General features: G+C 51.6%; 1 protein-coding gene across 1 annotated transcript in view; it reads left to right on the forward strand.

Moving 5' to 3' along the window:
- The window catches only part of EPHB2 (EPH receptor B2), a 164,633-nt gene that overhangs the window by 125,216 nt on the left and 20,734 nt on the right, over nt 1-18,683 (forward strand). The window contains 8 exon segments of the mRNA XM_038376627.2: nt 3,796-3,920; nt 13,218-13,380; nt 13,759-13,867; nt 14,223-14,290; nt 16,788-16,910; nt 17,583-17,726; nt 17,729-17,767; nt 17,770-17,828. Of these exon segments, the coding sequence (XP_038232555.1) occupies nt 3,796-3,920; nt 13,218-13,380; nt 13,759-13,867; nt 14,223-14,290; nt 16,788-16,910; nt 17,583-17,726; nt 17,729-17,767; nt 17,770-17,828 (830 nt within the window).

Raw genomic sequence — 18,683 nt, forward strand, 5'->3', positions numbered from 1 at the left:
TCCTCCTCATCTTCCCCATCCGCAAAATCCTCAGGCATGGCGGAGAGTACCCCATCATCGGAGTCCATGGACAGGGGTGGGGTAGTGGTGGCGGCCCCCCCTGGAATTGCATGCAGCTCAGCGTAGAAGCGGCATGTCTGGGGCTCTGTCCCGGAGTGTCCGTTTGATTCTTTGGTTTTCTGGTACGCATGTCTGAGCTCCTTAAGTTTCACACGGCGCTGTGTTGCGTCCCTGCTGTAGCCTCTGTCCCTCATGGCCTCAGAGATTTTTTGAAATGTTTTGGCATTTCGTCTTTTGGAACATAGTTCTGATAGCACGGATTCCTCTCCCCATACAGCGATCAGATCCAGTACCTCCCATTCAGTCCATGCTGGAGCTCTTTAGATTCTGGGACTGCATTGTCACCTGTGCTGATGAGCTCGCCTGGCCAAACAGGAAATGAGATTCAAAAGTTCCCCGGGCTTTTCCTGTACACCTGGCCAGTGCATCCGAGTTCAGAGTGCTGTTCAGAGCAGTCACAATGGTGCACTGCGGGATAGCTCCCGGAGGCCAATACCTTCAAATTGCATCCACACTAACCCTAATTCAAAACAGCGATGTTGATTTCAGCGCTAATCCCCTTGTTGGGGAGGAGTACAGAAATTGGTTTTAAGAGCCCTTTATGTTGAAAAAAATGGCTTTGTTTTGTGGATGTGCTCTGTCAGAGTGCTTTGCCGATGCTGGCCTTTGTCATTATACGTCTTTCACTGTTGGGGAAACTGAGGCACAGAGCAGGGATGTGACACAGCAACTTACTGGTCTCCTAACTCCCGTGCCTGGCCCCTAAGCACCAGTCTATGCTGGAGAATAACTCATCATGAATGTTGCAAAATAGTAAATGAAAAAAATCAACTGAAAAGCCAGGATAATGCATCATGAAAGTGTACTTTCTTTGTTCATTTATTCTGACAATTGCAGCTTCATTTTAATTATTTATGATTCTACTTTGTTATGTGCTGTAGCCAAGCTGGTCAAAGTAACAAAGTCTTAGAAACAGCCTGTTATTGGAGACCTGGGGGCAGCAGTCTGTCATGAAGTCTTTGTGGAGGTGCAGTGAGAACCCTGGGAATTTTGCACAGGGGATGAGTGAGATGCTCTGCACCTCATACGTTGGGGAATGCCTGGCTGCTCTCCAACACCCTTTCTCAGGGTTGTTTAGTGAATTGCTTTTACTTCACAACATATTTAAAAGGATGGACCTAATAAAAGCCCCTTTGAGCGTGAGTCTCTCTTTCATGTGGAAACAGATCTGGAGAGATAGTGACGGTGGTGTGATGGGATCCTTGGGGTGCAACCTGGAACTGGGGTACCACTGTGCCCCCTTAACTCTCCAGCCTGGGCTGTTTCTCACAGTGCTTTGCTAGTGACAAGCAACAAACCCCTCCAGGCGCTGTGATCACTCAGCACAACAGCATGTGGAGCCCCACACCCAGCTACATTGCATGAGTGCTCCCTGAGCCACTGACAAATCACACAAGGAAAGGCACCAGCCAGTTTCCCCCAACCCCCTACCCTTACACCCCAGAGCTATACCATCTTGCCCTGGTCAGAAGCCTTACCAGTGTAAGTTTATTACCCAGTCCACCCGTCCCTCAATGTAAACTGAGCTGTGATTTCCCAAGCACTTCGACCGAAACACACTGTGTTAGATAAAATATAAAACAGATTTATTAACTACAGACAGATTGATTTGAGTGATTATAAGTGGGAGGCATAAAAGGTCAGAGCTAGTTATCAAAGAAAATAAAAGGTAAAATAAAAGGTAACTGCAAAATCTAAATCTTATTACACTAGACAGTATTTAGATCAAGCAGGTTTCTCACCTCACTGGATATTACAGTTCTTAATACACAGGCTTCTCCATTAAGGCTGGACCAGTCTCCTCAGTCAAAGTCTTTTGTCTTTCCAGCATTCTTGTTGCTTCTAGTGTAGGTGGGGGAGGAGAAAGGCAAAACCATGGTGCCCTTGTCCCCTATTTTATAATCTTAGTCCATGTGCCTAGAAGACACTTGCCCAGACATGCCCTGGTGGGCTTTGCTGAGTCACAGCGTTGAGCAATCCCTGGTGGTCTTGTGCAACTGAGTCATAGAACTGAGCAGTCCCCATTGTGTGGTGCTTGTGCAATTATCATGGAATTGTAAACCCCTTGATTATACCTCCCCTGCTGATTAATGGTCATTTGATTCCCTCCTGGGAATGGTTCACCTCCTAGCAATGGAGAATCTCAAATATACAGCATATTTCAGTAACAACCATACAGCAAAATCTCATAACTGCATACACACCGATGCTATACATATTTGGACAGAATAATGGGTTTCAGCAGATCATGACCTTTCACATGATATCTTACCTGGCATGCTTTGTATGAAATATCTCAACCATATAGGAATGATGAATATGGGAGTTACAGGGTGCTGTTTTGAGGTACAGTGTGTCACAGGGCGTTACCTCATTACCTTTTCTGAGGATTCAAAGCCTGGTGCTGCAGATGTGGGGAGTTTATTCTCTTGGCCATTCTCACTGGGTCTCTCTCCCCGGCCCTGAGGTAGCTCTGCCTGAGACTGGTTTTGCATCAGTCGTGCTCACTGGGATTATGCCTAATTTACATCCGTGTGAGAGCAGAATCCAGCCACATGTCCGTGGTGCTTATTGGGAGGGATAGCTGCACTTTGCTGAGTGAAGAGGAATGAATTAGTTTTCCTCTGCTTTGCTTATGAGGCCAGCCCTGGGTGCCAGAGAATCTCACATGACCATGGAAATGGGGTAAGAATCTGTAGCTGCATCATTCCTAGCAGGCTACACGTCGAGCCGTGTTGGCAATCAAGGGCAATCTCACTGGTGATCAGCTGGCGGGCCAGTCTGAGCCGTAGCTGGAGGGATCCGTTGGGTGCAGGAGAACTAGTGGCATCTGCATGTATGACATTTCCAGGAGGATTGTGGATTTAAAATGCATTTATCCAGGGGCGGAAGAGTCACTGTTGTACATGTTTCAGAGTAGCAGCCGTGTTAGTCTGTATCCACAAAAAGAAAAGGAGGACTTGTGGCACCTTAGAGACTAACAAATTTGTTTGAGCATAAGCTTTCGTGCATCCAATGAAGTGAGCTGTAGCTCACGAAAGCTTATGCTCAGATAAATTTGTTAATCTCTTAGGTGCCACAAGTCCTCCTTTTCTTTTTACTGTTGTACATGTGTCAGGTCAGTTTGCGCTTTATGCTCAGGCTGAAGGATGAACCTCTCGCACTCGCATCTGCTGCCTGCAGACCCAGCACACTGAAAGCAGAGGGGAGATATGCACTTCCGGTGTGTCCCTGGGCCCCAGGCATGACAAATATTGGGGGTGGAAAATGGATTTTTGCATGTTCTTGATGCAATGGCTTCTTTGCTGGAAGACACGGCTGGTTTTGCTCAAACATGAGCTCATTTTGCCTGAGAATTAGGACCCGTTTCACTTGAAAAGAATCCAGATCCCCACCTGAAATACTGCACTGAACTGGTCCCAATTTCAAACTCATAACAAAATGCAAAAATCTCAAACCCTGAATAACTTTCCATGTTCCTAGGAATATTTTGCTCTCCTCTCAGACTCTAGGAATTGCAAGGGGCTGGCCCCGGTAGCTGTGCAGACCAGTGGCCAGTGCTGGAAATGAAAGCTATGGTGATGACAGAGTAATGTTACTGACCTGCCCTCTCCAGCGTCAAGTGCCATCTGCTCTGTGCAGTTGATTTACAATTCTCTCCTCTCCCTCTTCCAGCCCCGTCTGCTGTGTCCATCATGCACCAGGTCAGCCGGACCGTGGACAGCATTACCTTATCGTGGTCTCAGCCTGACCAGCCCAACGGAGTCATCCTGGACTATGAGCTGCAGTACTATGAGAAGGTATCAGCAGAGCCCGGGGCTGCCCACGGTTAATGTGGAGATGGGGAGAGGCAGCTCAAACCTTTGCCATCCTTGGTGGAGCTGCTTTGGGGGACTGACCATCACAGCCAGAGATGGCATGTGCCCCGGGAGCATGTGACACAACAGGTGTCAGATGCAACTGAAGAGAAAATAGACAGAACGAGCACTGAGGCTGACACAGAGTCAGTCTGGCAGCACGTGTTAACCCTTCAAATCCCAGCGATTGCATGTGCCGGACAGGACACGCTCCAGTCTCCATGCGGCTAGCTCTGGTTGGGCAATATAGCTGGGTTTGAAAGGGAATGGGAAGCCGCTGAGGAGAAGTTATTGAGGCCTTGGGAGGAGCGTCCCAACCTTCAATAATCAAGAGCGCCATTGCAGGCTGGCCCTTCCCTCCAGTTTGTGAAAGCCAAAGTCCCAGGGACTTGTTAGTCCCTTTCCCTGGTGCAGCGGTGGCGCCTCCATGGAGCAGGAACGGTGCTGTCTGGAACCTCATGAATTGAGACACTAGTATCTTGGGGCTAAATTCATGCTTGCTGGAACTCCACGGAGTCAATGGTTTTACACCAGGGATGAATTTAGCTTCCAGTGCCAGTCCTATGGACTTCTCTGCATTAGCATTGTTTGCACCAGTGCAGCCTCCAGTGTGCATGTGTTGCACTGGCAAAAACTGGGCTTGCACTCCCCGGTGTATACACATTGCACAAGTACGAAGCTGGGCTTGCACTTCCCAATATATATGTGTTGCACCAGTAGGAAGCAGGGCTTGCACTCCCCCGTGTGACTTATCCAGGGATAGAACTGTGATAAATAGTGCTGGTGCAAGCTCTGCTTTACACGAGTGCAGTGCATCTGAACTGGGGGTCTACACTGATGCAACTACCCCAGTGCAATACCCTAGGGGACAGGAGATGATGTAAGAAGTTGGAAGAGGTCCAGGTGGAATGGCCCTTGTGAGTGAGAATCCATCCCTCTCCAGAACACGCCCCATTCCAGGTGCCACCAGCCCAGCCAGAGGAGAGGAGAGGGGAGAGGAGGGGTTCTGTGTTGTTCAGTGGAACTCACCCTGTACAGCAGGAGGAAGTGCAAGGGCCAGGGCTGTAACTCCTTTTGCATGGGGGTGAGGTGTCAGAAGGGCTGGCCTTGGGCTGCCAGGGCCTGCCGTGCTGGGGCTCTGGCCCGAGAGCAGGGTCACAGGAGAAGGCCTAGCCTCAGTGAGTGGTGCTGAGGCTTTGGCAGGATGGACTCCGCTGGGAGCGGGAAATAGGGGGCAGGAGCCTTCTCCTCCCAGGAGCATATCTCTGCCGCAAACTATACATTAAAAAATAAACTTAAAAATCCCCACCGAATTAAAACACTTTATGATTTAAATGAAAAGGAAAACATTTTCCCAGCAGCTGCTAGAGGAAATGATTAATCCCCATTGCTCCCTGCCCATGACCTATTTTCTCAGCACCAAGAGCCAGAGGGAGAGGAGGGAGGGGAGAGCTGCTTTCTAAGCTGTAAAATAGGTCCTGACCTATATTGCATATATCTGAGCCATTTACTTGACCCCTGGAAATGATCCGAGAGAACCTAGCAAATTGGATGGGGAGATAACCAGACAGATCCGGAGAGGGATCCCAGCCCAGAGACACTCTAAGCAATGACAGAAGATCTCGGGGAGTTTATTCGCTCGTTCTCTCTCTCTCTTTTGGTGGGGGTGTAAATACAGGGGAATGGTCTGTAAAGCCAAAGCTGTGTCATCCGCTGGGCTGTGGCTGGCTGCTGGAGGAGACTGCTCTCCTCTTTGCTCTTAGAGATTATTGCATAAGAGGCAAATGATCTTGGTGACAAATGGCACAAATAATGCCAAGATGTAATGGTTCCTACAGCTTACAATGCAAATGGCATTGGGGCCCTGCAGAGGAGCCTGGGCTGGAATTCGCTGCCAGCGTTAGCAGTGGGCAGAAGGGAATATTCTAACCTTAGCCCTCCTTTGGCTTGCAGAGGGAGGGGCTGGTGTCGATACTACAGTGACACTTTCGGGTTGTTTTGACATTTGGACAAGTTGGTCCTTGTCCTGGCCACTGTCAGCCCTCCACCCTCCAGAAGCTGGGAATTGGCAACAGGAATGGATCACGTGATGATGACCTGTTCTGTTCATTACCTCTGGAGCACCCTCATAACTAGGCCAGACCCAGAAAAACCCCTCTTCTCTCTAAGGGATCTCTCCTTGCTAGATTTCAGCTCCCGAGCCCAAGTGGCTTGGACACCCAGAGCTGTTTAAAAGTGGCAACGTTGTTCTCATCATGGAAAAAGTGTGCTTGCTCCACTTGAAAAGCCCAGAATTGTTTTTGCTCAAAGTTTCCAAACAAATTCCCTCCTGGGTAGTAACCAGCCCTGGAGAATTTCAGCCCCAAAGGTTGTGAGCACCTGAAAAATGGGGGTTTCCAGTGGAAAGCTTAGGGCCCCTTAATAGAGTCTGGACTCCATAGGGAGTTAAGAAAAGCAGAGGCCAAAAAACCTTTCCCCAAGCCACGCTGGCATTTGGGGAATGTTATTTTGCATTTCCTGTCAGTGTCACACAGGGAAAGGACAAAGAATAATAAAAGAACAGTTGGGCTTGGCATGCACAGAAAGATGCCAGTTGTCAGCCCTGTGCAGACCCCTCTGTAGATGTGTCTGCACTGCCCTCGGGATGCAATTGCAGCTCTCCCAGCTGGCTTTAATACGGCTGGCACATGGAGCAGAGCCGTGCAGCCCAGGCTAGCTGTACAAGTCATTCCCAGAGGTCCAGGAGGGCTCATCCAGCCCCTATTGCAGCCAGTGCTGCTGTGGCTTCACTGCCGGCAAGATTAAAACTAGCCCAGCTTTGCCTGCACAAGCAGCACTTGCACCCTGGTACTGCAGTGTCGGCATACCCGCTGTGTCAGTGGTGCACATGCATTGGCAAAACCAGGCTGTAGAAGCGAGACTGAACAGGAGGGGGCTGGCTGGGAGGGAGGGTGGGACGGGAGCGTTGGGGCCCAGGGCTGGGAGAGCAAGGATCAGTCCGTTTGTTCACTGAGGGAGGGGAGCACTGGGAGGAGCAGGGAGCCCTGCTTTATGTGGCATTCAGAGTTCATGTGCTAATCCCAGCATCCCCAAAGCAGGAGAAGTCCATACTCAGGGTATAGTGGGGTCTGCCCCAACCTGTGACACATGAGGCTTGTTGAGAACCACATCTCCCCCAGATCCAAGGCTGGGAAAGAAACGGAGAGGCATTTCTCAGTCATTTCATATTATCTGGGCAGCTCTGGGGTGGGGCTGGGCAGGGGGAAACAGTGTAAACTCATCAAGTGCTTGTTGCAAAAGGTGATGGACAAAAGGCTGCCATCGGGCTTGTTCCAGCGCCCATTGTGTGTGGGGGGGGTTGGGGGTGAGGTTGACCTAGATCCGGCCCACGATGCCACGGCGCTGCCCACGTTCCAAAGCCGGCTGCATCGGACAGAGAGGATGCTGCCCTAGGTAATGGCCTAGCTGGACCGGCATGGGGACAGTCTCTTGGAGCTTGGGGTTGAAGTCTTCCTTACTTTTCTGCTGGACTGATTCCTCCTGAGAAGAATGTACTTCTTCTCCTACCAAGTGAGCTGGTCCAGCTCCTCCTTGCAGGCTGATAATCCCAATCCCTCGGATTGTTAGGAATCCCACCCCTGCGCAGCACAGTGCCCTGAAATGCCTGAAGGCAACACCCCTGGACTGAGGCAGTGACCAGTGTAAAGCAGGTTTAAGAAGGAGGATTTTGCCTCTGGCCTGGGGGGTCTGATGCTCTTTCCCTGCGGATCAGGTGCCGGCTCAGGCTGAGTGGCTTCTGCCCAGCACTCAGATGTCATGCGTGAGGCGCTCAGAGCACCTGAGTAAATATTGTTGTAAAGCGATTCACCCTGCAGGCACAGGCTGGTTGGCTGCTCCCTTTCCTTAAGGGGCAGATTAACCTGACAATTGCAACGTTTTCATTTGGGCTCAGCTGGCAGTTTTTGATGTATCCAATGTATTTATACAGCCTGCACATCACCCCCAAACCAATCCCAGTGCCCCAGTGGAACAAAGGAGAAGCGCAGACCTGTGGAGATCAGCACGTCCCTCACATGCCCTAAAGGCCCAATTACCCCAGGATACCTCCACCACACTGGTCATGCACCTTATTGGGAGTGGAAAGGTTCAGAGCTACAGTCCTCAAAACCCCATTAGTAAACAACATTTCCTAGGAGAGCCGCGCCCTGGTTATAACAGCCCTTACCTTATTAGAAGACTGTTACCAGATCCCCGCCTAATCTTCCTTTCTCAGGACTAGACATGCCCAGTTTTTTTAACCTCTCCTCAGAGGCCAGGCTTTCTAACCCTTGACTATATCTGCCTTTAAATGTGGTGTCCAGAACTGGACACAGGACAGCAACTGAGGCCTCACCAGTGCTGACTAGAGTGAGACAATTGTCTCCTGTACCTGACAGACATCGTTCCTGTTAATACACCTCAGCATGATATTTGCCTTTTTAGCAACTGCATCACACCGTTGACTCACATTCAATTTGTGATCCATTATAATCCCCAGATCCTTTTCAGCAGCACGACTGCCTAGCCCGCTTCTCCCCATTTTGAAGCTGTTTGATTTTTCCTTCCTAAGTGAAGTACTGTGCACTTGTCTTTATAAAATTTCATCTTGTTGATTTCAGACCAATTCTCCAATTTGTCAAGGCTGTTTTGAATTCTAGTCCTGTCCTCCAAAGTGCTTGCAACCCCTCCCAGCGTGGTGTCATCCACAGATTGTATAAGCATACTCTCCCTTCAAGTCATTCATGAAAATACTGAATAGCGAGACCCAATACAGATTCCTGCCCACATGAGATAGAAGGGGAGCAATTGCCCCACAGGGGGTAGGAAGGGAGCAACTGCCCCACACTGGCCCCGCCCAGAGGATAGGAAGGGTGATTGCCCCCACACTGGCCTCGCCCACAGGGGGTTAGAGGGGAGCGATTGCCCCACACTGGCCACACCCACAGAGGGTAGGAGGGAAACAATTGCCCCACACTGGCCCCACCCGGAGGGTAGGATGGGTGATTGCCCCACACTGGCCCCGCCCACAGGGGATTAGAGGGGAGCGATTGCCCCACACTGGCTTTGCCCACAGAGGGTAGGAGGGGTGATTGCCCCCACACTGGCCCAGCCCACAGGAGTCATGTATGCTGCTTGGAACATTTGAATCTGCTTTATCGAAAGAGAGGCTATTGGCCGGTTTAACTCCCTGCTCATCAGGAAGTGGCAGGGGATTGTTCACTGATTTGAATGCCAGAAGGGACCATTGTGCCCACCGAGCCTGACCTCCTGCACGTTACAGGCCAGAGACACTCGCCCCATGATTCCTGTAGCCCGCCCAGAACTGGCAGCTGAGCTAGATGTATCTTAGAGAATATATTTTTCCTTCTGAGAACTGCCCAGCCCTGTCTGCAGCTCAGAGCTCAGATCTGAAAGCTCTGGAGATGGGCTTGTTGATAACCTTGCTGTTGGGTATGGAGGCCTCTGTAGGTCGGCATTTGGGGTCCCTTCTGTAGATCTGGGTGAGGGAGTTTGGGGATCAGGAATTGCTCCATGGGACGAGCACTTGGACAGACAGGTTTATTATTATTGTTATTCATTAATCTTATAGTGACCCAAATATGCCGGGCCCTTCCCAGACAACACAGACAGATGTGGTCCCTGCCCTATGATGCAGTAACTGCAGGTGACAAGCAGTGGGAAGGGGCTGGGGGCAGATGGTGAAGAGGGCGTTCATGACAAGCACCTCCAGGTAGTTCTGTTTGATTTGATATGGGAGAAGGAAAGAGGGAAGGGTTGAGCTGGCAGGCCAGGCAGTTTGTACCGGGGAGAGGTGAAGTCATAAGTGATCCATACAGGCAGAGAGGTCAATTCTTGTAAGGCCTGAGGCAATGGAGAACAGGAAGCCAATGAGGAGACACAAACAGTGGAGAGACTTGGTCAGATCCACCTAGGAAGATCATTTCAGCAACTACATTTCGGACATCCTGAAAGGGGTGGTAGGGAGGTCAGAGTGACAAAGTGAACGGGAACAAGGGACGGATAGGGCAGGGAGGGGAGGAGATGTGTAGGGATGGTGGGGAGGCTACAGAGGGAGTGGGGTTGGGTAAGATGTAGAAGTGTAGGGCTGGAAGGGACCTTGGGAGCCCAACTAGTCCAGCCACCTCTGCTGAAGTAAGACCAAGTAAACCTGGATCTTCCCTGACAGCAGTTGTTTTTCAACCTCGTCCTAAAAAGCTCCTATGATGGAGGTTCCACACCCTCCCTTGGTAGCCTTATTCCAGAGTTTAACTATCTTTGTAGTTAGGAAGTTTTTCCTAATAGCTAATCTAAATATCCTTTTGTGCAGGTTAAGTCCATTGCTTCCTGTTCTACCTTTAGTGGACAATTAATTCCCTTCTTTATAACAGCCCTTAACGTATTGGAAGACTGTTTCAGGTGCCCCCTTATCTTCCCTTCTCAGGACTAGATATGCCCAGAATCTTTCCTCATAGGCCAGGCTTTCTAAACCTTGTCCATATCTACCATAAAATATGGTGCCCAGAACTGGACACAGGACTGCAGCTGAGGCGTCACCAGTGCTGACTAGAGTGGGACAGTTGCCTCCCATGTCTTACGTATGACTCTGCTGTTAATACACCCCAGCATAATATTCACCTTTTTAGGAACTGCATCACACTGTTGACTCCTGTTCAGTTTGTGATCCATTATAATCCCCAGATCCTTGTCAGCAGCACGATGCCTAGCCAGCTACTCCCCATTTTGGAGCTGTGCATTTGATTTTTTCCTTCCTAAGTGAAGTATTGTGCATTTGTCGTTATAAAATTTCATCTTGTTGATATCAGACCAATTCTCCAATTTGTCAAGGCTGCTTTGAATTCTAATCCTGTCTTCCAAAGTGCTTGCAACCCCTCCCAGCATGGTGTCATCCACAAATTTTAGAAGCATACTATCCCTCTGTTACTCAAGTCATTCATGAAAATATTGAATAATACAAGACCCGGTACAGAGCCCTGTAGGACCCAGCAAGAAACATCCTCCCAGATTCCACATGGAAGGGATGGGGATGGAAGTGGGTCAGATGTGGAGGAAAGGGGATAGAAGTGGGTAAGATGGGAAAGGGATGGAGACAAGGAGTGGGTAGGCCACTCCGCATGGTATCAAGCGTAGTGCCCCAGGGATCGGTCCTGGGGCCAATTTTGTTCAACATCTTTATTAATGATCTGGATGATGGGTTTGATTGCACCCTCAGCAAGTTCGCAGATGACACTAAACTGGGGGGAGAGGTAGATATACTGGAGGTTAGGGATAGGGTCCAGAGTGACCTAGACAAATTGGAGAATTGGATCAAAAGAAATCTGATGTGATTCAACAAGGACAAATGCAGAGTTCTGCACCTAGGAAGGAAGAATCCCTTGTACCACTACAGGCTGGGGACCGACTGGCTAAGCAGCAGTTCTGCAGAAAAGGACCTGGAGATTACAGTAGACGAGGAGCTGGATATGAGTCACCAGTGTGCCCTTGTTGCCAAGAAAGCCAATGGCATATTGGGCTATATTAGTAAGAGCATTGCCAGCAGATCGAGGGAAGTGATTATTCCCCTTTATTCGGCACTGGTGAGGCCACACCTGGAGTATTGCGTCCAATTTTGGTCCCCGCACTACAGAACGATGTGGACAAATGGGAGAGGGTCCAGTGGAGGACAATGGAAATGATTAGGGGTCTGGGGCATATAATTTACAAGGAGAGGCTGAGGGAACTGGGGTTATTTAGCCTGCAGAAAAGAAGAGTGAGCGGGGGATTTGATAGCAGCCTTCAACTACCTGAAGAGGGGTTCCAAAGAGGATGGAGCTCGGCGGTTCTCAGGGGTGGCAGATGACAGGACAAGGAGCAATGGTCTCAAGTTGCTGTGGGGGAGGTCTAGGTTGGATATTAGGAAACACTATTTCACTAGGAGGGGAGTGAAGCACTGGAAGGGGTTACCTAGGGAGGTGGTGGAATCTCTATCCTTAGAGGTTCTTAAGGCCCGGCTTGACAAAGCCCTGGCTGGGATGATTTAGTTGGTGTTGGTCCTGCTTTGAGCAGGGAGTTGGATGAGATGACCTCCTGAGGTCTCTTCCAACCCTCATATTCTACGAGTCTGTGGAAGGGATGGAGACGGGGACATAAGTGCAGAGAAGGGTGATCCTTCACGTTTGTATGGAATGAAGAGCATGGTTCATTCACAGCTGAAGAGTCATTCTCTCCATCCAAATTCAGCTTTTGCTATGGGTGAGTCCAGGGGTCCCCCATGCATCAGGTGGTTTCCATTTCTATACCAAGTGGGACCCTTGTGCAAACCCCAGGAGCGGGAGATCTGCAGAAGCAGAGACTTTATTACTCCCCTATAGGTGCATGGGAAAACTGAAGGGGCTTAAATGGGAACCTGCCCTAAGGGCTGGAACCATACAGTTGGAGTCTGTGTAACCCTTCAGCTGGCCCCACTCCAGCAGGAGACTGCTGGGGCCTTGTGCAGGCACTAATGGTCATTGTGCTCTTCACAGTGCCTTGAAGCTAATGTCTCTGTCATTAGCCAGTTGCATGTCTAGGTATTCACACTGTTCAGCACTGGGGGGTTTGCTTCCTCACTAAGCAGGCTGTATTCCACTGTGTTGTTTTGATAGGGTTGCTTATAAATTCTAGGGGCTAATGGGGAAAAGGAAGAGAAATCAAAGGTGTGGGGGGCAGAGATGGCATCACTGCGGAAGCATGGACTTTGCAGCACCATATTTGTCCCCCAGATCTCCCCTTCACAGCGACGCTGAGCTCAGGCTGCCCTCCCACCCACCCACCAGTAGAGGGACCAGCATTTAGATGTTCGTTTCTGTTGTCGTTCACTGCTGGCGAAGCCATTTTGGATTTGCAACCAGCCCCTCAAGCAGAGCTCTCCTGACCCTTGGGCATTGAGCAGCGTGCTGTTAGCTGTCTCTTTGCATGGTTTCCCCAAGGTTCTCTGCTGGGCTCAGAAGTGAGGAGCTGTTGCACTCAAGCACCGCTGAGCCCCATGGCTTCCCCAATCACTGAGTTGTTGCCCCTGTCAGAGAACCCCCTGCAGATGCTCCCTTCTCTCTGAAGCCCTGCTGGGAGCTTTCCAGGCTGCAGAGATTGCAAAGCTCCTCATGCCTGATAGGGGCCAGGAGCCCAGGCTCAGCTCTCTGACAGCAAGTGTTGTTTCCTTGGCAGGATCTGAGTGAATTCAATGCCACGGCGATGAAGAGCGCCACCAACACCATGACTGTGCAGAACCTCAAAGCCGGCACCATCTACGTCTTCCAGGTGCGGGCACGCACCGTGGCCGGCTACGGTCGCTACAGTGGCAAGATGTACTTCCAGACCATGACCGAAGGTGAGACAGGCAGGCAGCTCCCTCTGCGTAAAGGGGCGGAGACCAGGATCAGGGCTTTAGCAGGGTGGGCCTGCTCTGGCAGGGGTGCTGGTGCCTTCTGCTACAGGGCTGTGAATCCCCCCACCCTCCCTACCTGGCAGGGCTTAGATGAGCAGACAAAGAGGGGTGAGTACAGAGTTTCTCCGAGGATTCCCACCAACCTGGGACTCGCAAACTGTGCTTTATTCCCCCCTCACCCATAGCCAGGGATGGGGCAGAAGACTAATGTTCTCTCTCCCCCCTGCACTGTGGGGAGCTGCATCCCCCACCTGTGTGTGAGCTTGACACCTGCAGGGGTCTCACGGTGCAGTAACTGGTTCCCTCCATCCTGTGTGCCAGCTGAGTACCAAACAAGCGTCCAGGAGAAGCTGCCTCTCATCATTGGCTCCTCAGCAGCAGGTCTGGTGTTCCTCATTGCTGTGGTCATCATCATCATTGTGTGCAACAGGTGGGTTACCGGTGATCGTGCCACGCGCTGCCCAGGGACAGCCCCCCAGCTCGGCCTGGCACGGTACACCCTGCTCGGTCTGGGATGGTGGGGATAGGAGAACGGTGACAGGGCATGTGGGGGTGTGGGAGGTGAGAGGCAGAGGGCAGGTGGGGGTGAGGGCAGATGTGAGGGGGAGGGGAGGCAGAGGGCAGTGGGAGAGATGAAGGCAGGTGGGGAAAAGGAGCATATAGGGTGAGGTTTATTGGGACTGGTGTGGGCACGTGGGATGGTGCTTACATGCCCATGCTTGGAGCAACCCTGCCCTGCTGTGCCCATCCCTTCTCTGACCCTCTCAGTGCTCGCTTTCCTTCAGAAGACGGGGCTTCGAGCGAGCCGACTCCGAGTACACTGACAAGCTGCAGCACTATACCAGTGGCCACAGTCGTACCCGCGCACCCGTGCCTGGCCTGGGGGTCATTCCTTCTTCGGTTCGTTCTTTCATTCACTCTTTCCCTGTGTAGAGTATGAAAACCCTGCTGAGCCCAGCCAGGCTCCGGGCCCTTAGTCTGAACAGGAAGGCCCCCCTGTGGTGGCTAGTCCTGCTGGGAGCACCCTCACCTCCGTCCCATGTTAGTTACCTGGGATATGAGGCACCATGGAGCCAGGGGGTCATTTTAAGGAGCCATTTGGGGAGTCTTCACCATGAACCCAACTTTTTGATTTAGAGGCCAAACTTAATCTGGAATTTATTTGGCAAATTTATGGTTAATAGCATGAAATTAATGGTTCAGCACTCTCCGTATCCTCTAGAATCCCACTCCGTCTAGAGCATCCTCTAGGGCCTCAGACCTCCTCAGAGAGTATCCTCTAGAACCCCACCCTCACCTAACTGTAGACCTCACCCCACCTCACTGTGTGTCCTCTAGAACCCCACCACCCCTCTCCCTGTGTGTCCTCTAGAACCCCATTCACCACCTTGCTGTGCATCTCCTAAAACCACATTGCCACATCTCCTAGCCTCCCTGTGCATCCTCTAGAACCCACCCCACCTCACTGTGCTGTCCTCTAGAACCCCGTTCACACACCTTGCTGTGCATCCTCTAGGGAGAAAGGAATAAGATATACCAATTAAGGCATTTTTTTACCAGTAATTGTGCCCACCCCAGGGATTGTACCAGTACACCAGTTAAAAAATTACACTCCTAACAACAGAGCTATGTCCAGATAACTTTCTAGTGTTGACCAGGCCATATAAGGTGTACAAATCTGCATTCATATTTCCCACTAGCAGCTAGCAAAGACTATCACAGCTAGGCTGGCCTTAATGAGTTAATGTCTGTACAGCCATTGAATAAGCTCCGATGCTGTTGTTGTTATTGTGCTGTTGTAACTGTGGTTGTCACTTTGCCGACCAATAAGAGCCCCAGCCACTGCTCAGTGTCCCAGCAGTGCCGCCTTAGCGGCGAGTATGGCTTTGTTTGAAGTGTCAGAAACCCCTGAAGTGCCATCCAGCCTTCAAACACCCTCGGCTTGCACTCTGGATAGAACGGCCTTCCTTGCATCTTGGCTCGCTGGCTGGGTCCCATCCCTGACATGTAGCCAGTACTGGCACTTCTGGGTCTGGTGCTCTAATGAAGCGCCATGCGGGACCCCACTGCACGCTCTGCTCCAAGGCTAGGCTCCCAAGAGCAGCCCAAGTTCTGTGGCAGGCTAGAATACAGCTGGTGAAAGGCTCTGGTGGGCAGAGCCAAGGTCTCTGGTAACAGCTGGGAAGTACAGTGCTCAGTGTTGGCAGACCAGCCCCCAGCAATGAGTCCAGTGTGCACTGGTGCATTCAAAACCAGTGGTGAGTTCCAGACAGGCTCCCTCTGGTGTGTTCTGTTCCGTCTGGCAGGGGGAGCTTGGCTCTTGCAACTGCCATGGCATCTTCAGCCTCCAGGCCTGGCTGTGTCTAGCCCACCAGTGCTGGGTCCCTCCCCACTCTGGGTACAGTTATCTGTGGGGCGGGCACCAGACTGGATTCTCCATCTCCCTGACTCTGCCACTGACTTGCTGTGTGGCCTTCAGTAAGTCACTTAGACCAGCATTTTCATGGTGGGGGTGGAAGTTTGGGAGCCCAAGAGCATACTGATGTGGCAACGTAAAAGTGCCCAGCTAGTCATAGACACTAGGCATCTCTAGCTCCCACTGCCTGAGTTACTGGAGCTTTGCCCGGGGGGGCTGAGAGCAGAATCTGCTGCTTTCTATCTCAGTCTGGTCTGCTGGCTAACATCTGGATTCCCCCATATTAAACTCCAAAATGACAGAGTTCCAGGGGGTTTTGGATCCAGGCTCAGGTTCTGTGGCCTTGGTCACTGCGGTGGCTGTCTCGCTGTAGTACAGCCTGGCATGAGGTCCATGATACCTGTACCCTGGGGGTGCGATGGGCAGACTGAGGCAGTCTCTGCAGTGCTGTCGCTCTCATTGGGGAAGCCAGAGGGGTTGGGTCAGGATGCGTCTGCTGCCCGAGCTGCAAGAGTATCTATGTGGAGGAATTGTACTTAACCATTTCGTTGTTTGCAATTAGCACTTTGGCCTAGGATCCAGGCTCCTCCATGGCTGATGAGCCCTGTGTTCAGGAGGGGCCTGCTGACGAGGCTCTGTGCTCAGCCAGCGAGAAGCTCTGCTTGGATTGTGCTCTTCCTATGAATGCCACCTGCTTCTCCACATCCCGCTCTCCTGCACATGCTCCCACTGCCTGCTGGGTTCAGAGCCTGCCTCTTGCCACAGCAGCATTTCTCTCTTGCACACACACACACCACCACGCATACAGACCCGGATACACACAAGCAAACATGCATGCATGGGTTCTTCCTTTCCTTTGCGTACTCTTCTTGCTGTCTGGCTGCCATCCCATGTGCCTCTCTCTGTCTGACTCTCTCCCTCCACCTATTCACAGTGACATCCTGGAATGAAGATTTACATTGACCCTTTACCTATGAGGACCCCAATGAGGCCGTCAGGGAATTTGCAAAGGAAATCGACATCTCTTGTGTCAAAATTGAGCAGGTGATCGGAGCAGGTAGGCTGGGCCACGTTGGGCTGGGCTCTGCATCAGCCCCACAGCGTCCTTGTGTAGCCATGCCCAGGGGCTAGGAAGGAGTTTGCTGAGACGCTTTCGCCTGTGAGACAGGAGAAACTAGCTGTGGCCAGTAACAGAGGGATGGGGCCAGCCATGCATGTCCTGCTATGTGGGGTGCCCAAGCTCAGCAGCAGGTTGCCCGTGTCAGCTGGCACTGGGTGCTCTGCGGGCAGCACAGTCAGCCCCGCAAGGCAGGAACACTTCACTGCGCTCTTGGATGCTCATGCCCAGCTGGCTGACCCCAGAGGGAGCAGGATTTAGCGCTCCTCAGCTGGAAGGATGCGTGGGCCTGAGGAGAAGCATTTGACACAAAACAAGGGGGAACAGCAGTGAGATTTCTGATGAACTCAGCCGCCCCCAGAAAGAGGTGGGCAGGTATTATGTGGGTCCAGTGTGCTTGGGTCATGTGCGTGGGCCAGCATGCAAGGAGATGAGTTTGTGGGTAGGATGTGTGTGGGGCTGGGTGCATGGGAGGGGCGTGCGTGGGGCTGGGTGCATGGGAGGGGGGTGTTTGGTAGAGTGGGAGCAGCAGGGTCCCTATACAGAGGGTCTGAGTGGCAGGCAGATCACTGGGAGGCCAGCAGTTGTAACCTGTGCCCTCTCCCATCTCAGGGGAGTTTGGGGAAGTGTGCAGTGGGCACCTCAAGCTGCCTGGCAAGAGAGAGATCTTTGTGGCCATCAAAACACTTAAGTCGGGTTACACGGAGAAGCAGAGACGGGACTTCCTGAGCGAGGCCAGCATCATGGGGCAGTTCGACCCCCCAATGTTATCCACCTGGAGGGTGTGGTCACCAAGAGCACCCTGTCATGATCATCACCGAGTTCATGGAGAATGGCTCACTGGACTCCTTTCTCCGGGTATGAAGTGCTGGGAAGTGCAGTGGCAGGGGATGCTGGGACCGGGGTGAGAGATGGCAAGCGGGGCCCTGCCCTTGCTGACTCACCTTTTCCTATGGCTGCGTTACACCCTCCAGGCCAGCAGCATTCATTCTGCAGGCTGAGAGCAGCCACACTGTGCTCTGGAAGGCTCTGCCCCAGGGCTGTGCACACAGGCAGAGGGCATACACTCACACAGCTGTGCACACACACACGTTGTGCAAATACTGCTTGCACGCTGTGCACTCATGTTTCACGTATACACATGCGGCACTTAGCTCACAGGTGGGACACACGTTTCAAATGTGCTCAGGGTCAGACGTCAGAGTTCTGAGCTCCCAGCGGCTTCCCTGGGGACACTGGCACCCAGCCGTTCCCAATGTGCCACGCTCTTGTGGGACCCAGCCACAACTGTGAACATCCCAATGTCAATTAATACAGTGTACGCTCTACATAAACATGTCTTCCAGGACACAGACATTGGTGCCAGGCTGCAGCTACTACTAAACTTAGTGAGGAACAGATGCCCGTGGTCTGTCTACACTGCAGTTTACCGTGTTAGCAGCATGGATTACATAACACGGGTTACAACATGACAAAACACAAGTGCAGACACATCCATCCACACACACACACTGCATACCAAGGCACACAAGGACAAATACACGACTTGCCCAGCGCACGCATTCACGATGGCCAGGGCACACGTGCACACACTGCCTGCCAGTGCACATGTGCTCACACAGTGCACAGGGCACACACATGTTCAAGGTGAAATCCTGGCCCTGTTGAAGTCAGTAGAAGTTTTGCCATTAGCTTGTATAGGGGCAGATATCA

Source organism: Dermochelys coriacea, chromosome 18 (assembly GCF_009764565.3).
Source record: "Dermochelys coriacea isolate rDerCor1 chromosome 18, rDerCor1.pri.v4, whole genome shotgun sequence".
In the NCBI taxonomy this organism is placed as follows: domain Eukaryota; kingdom Metazoa; phylum Chordata; order Testudines; family Dermochelyidae; genus Dermochelys; species Dermochelys coriacea.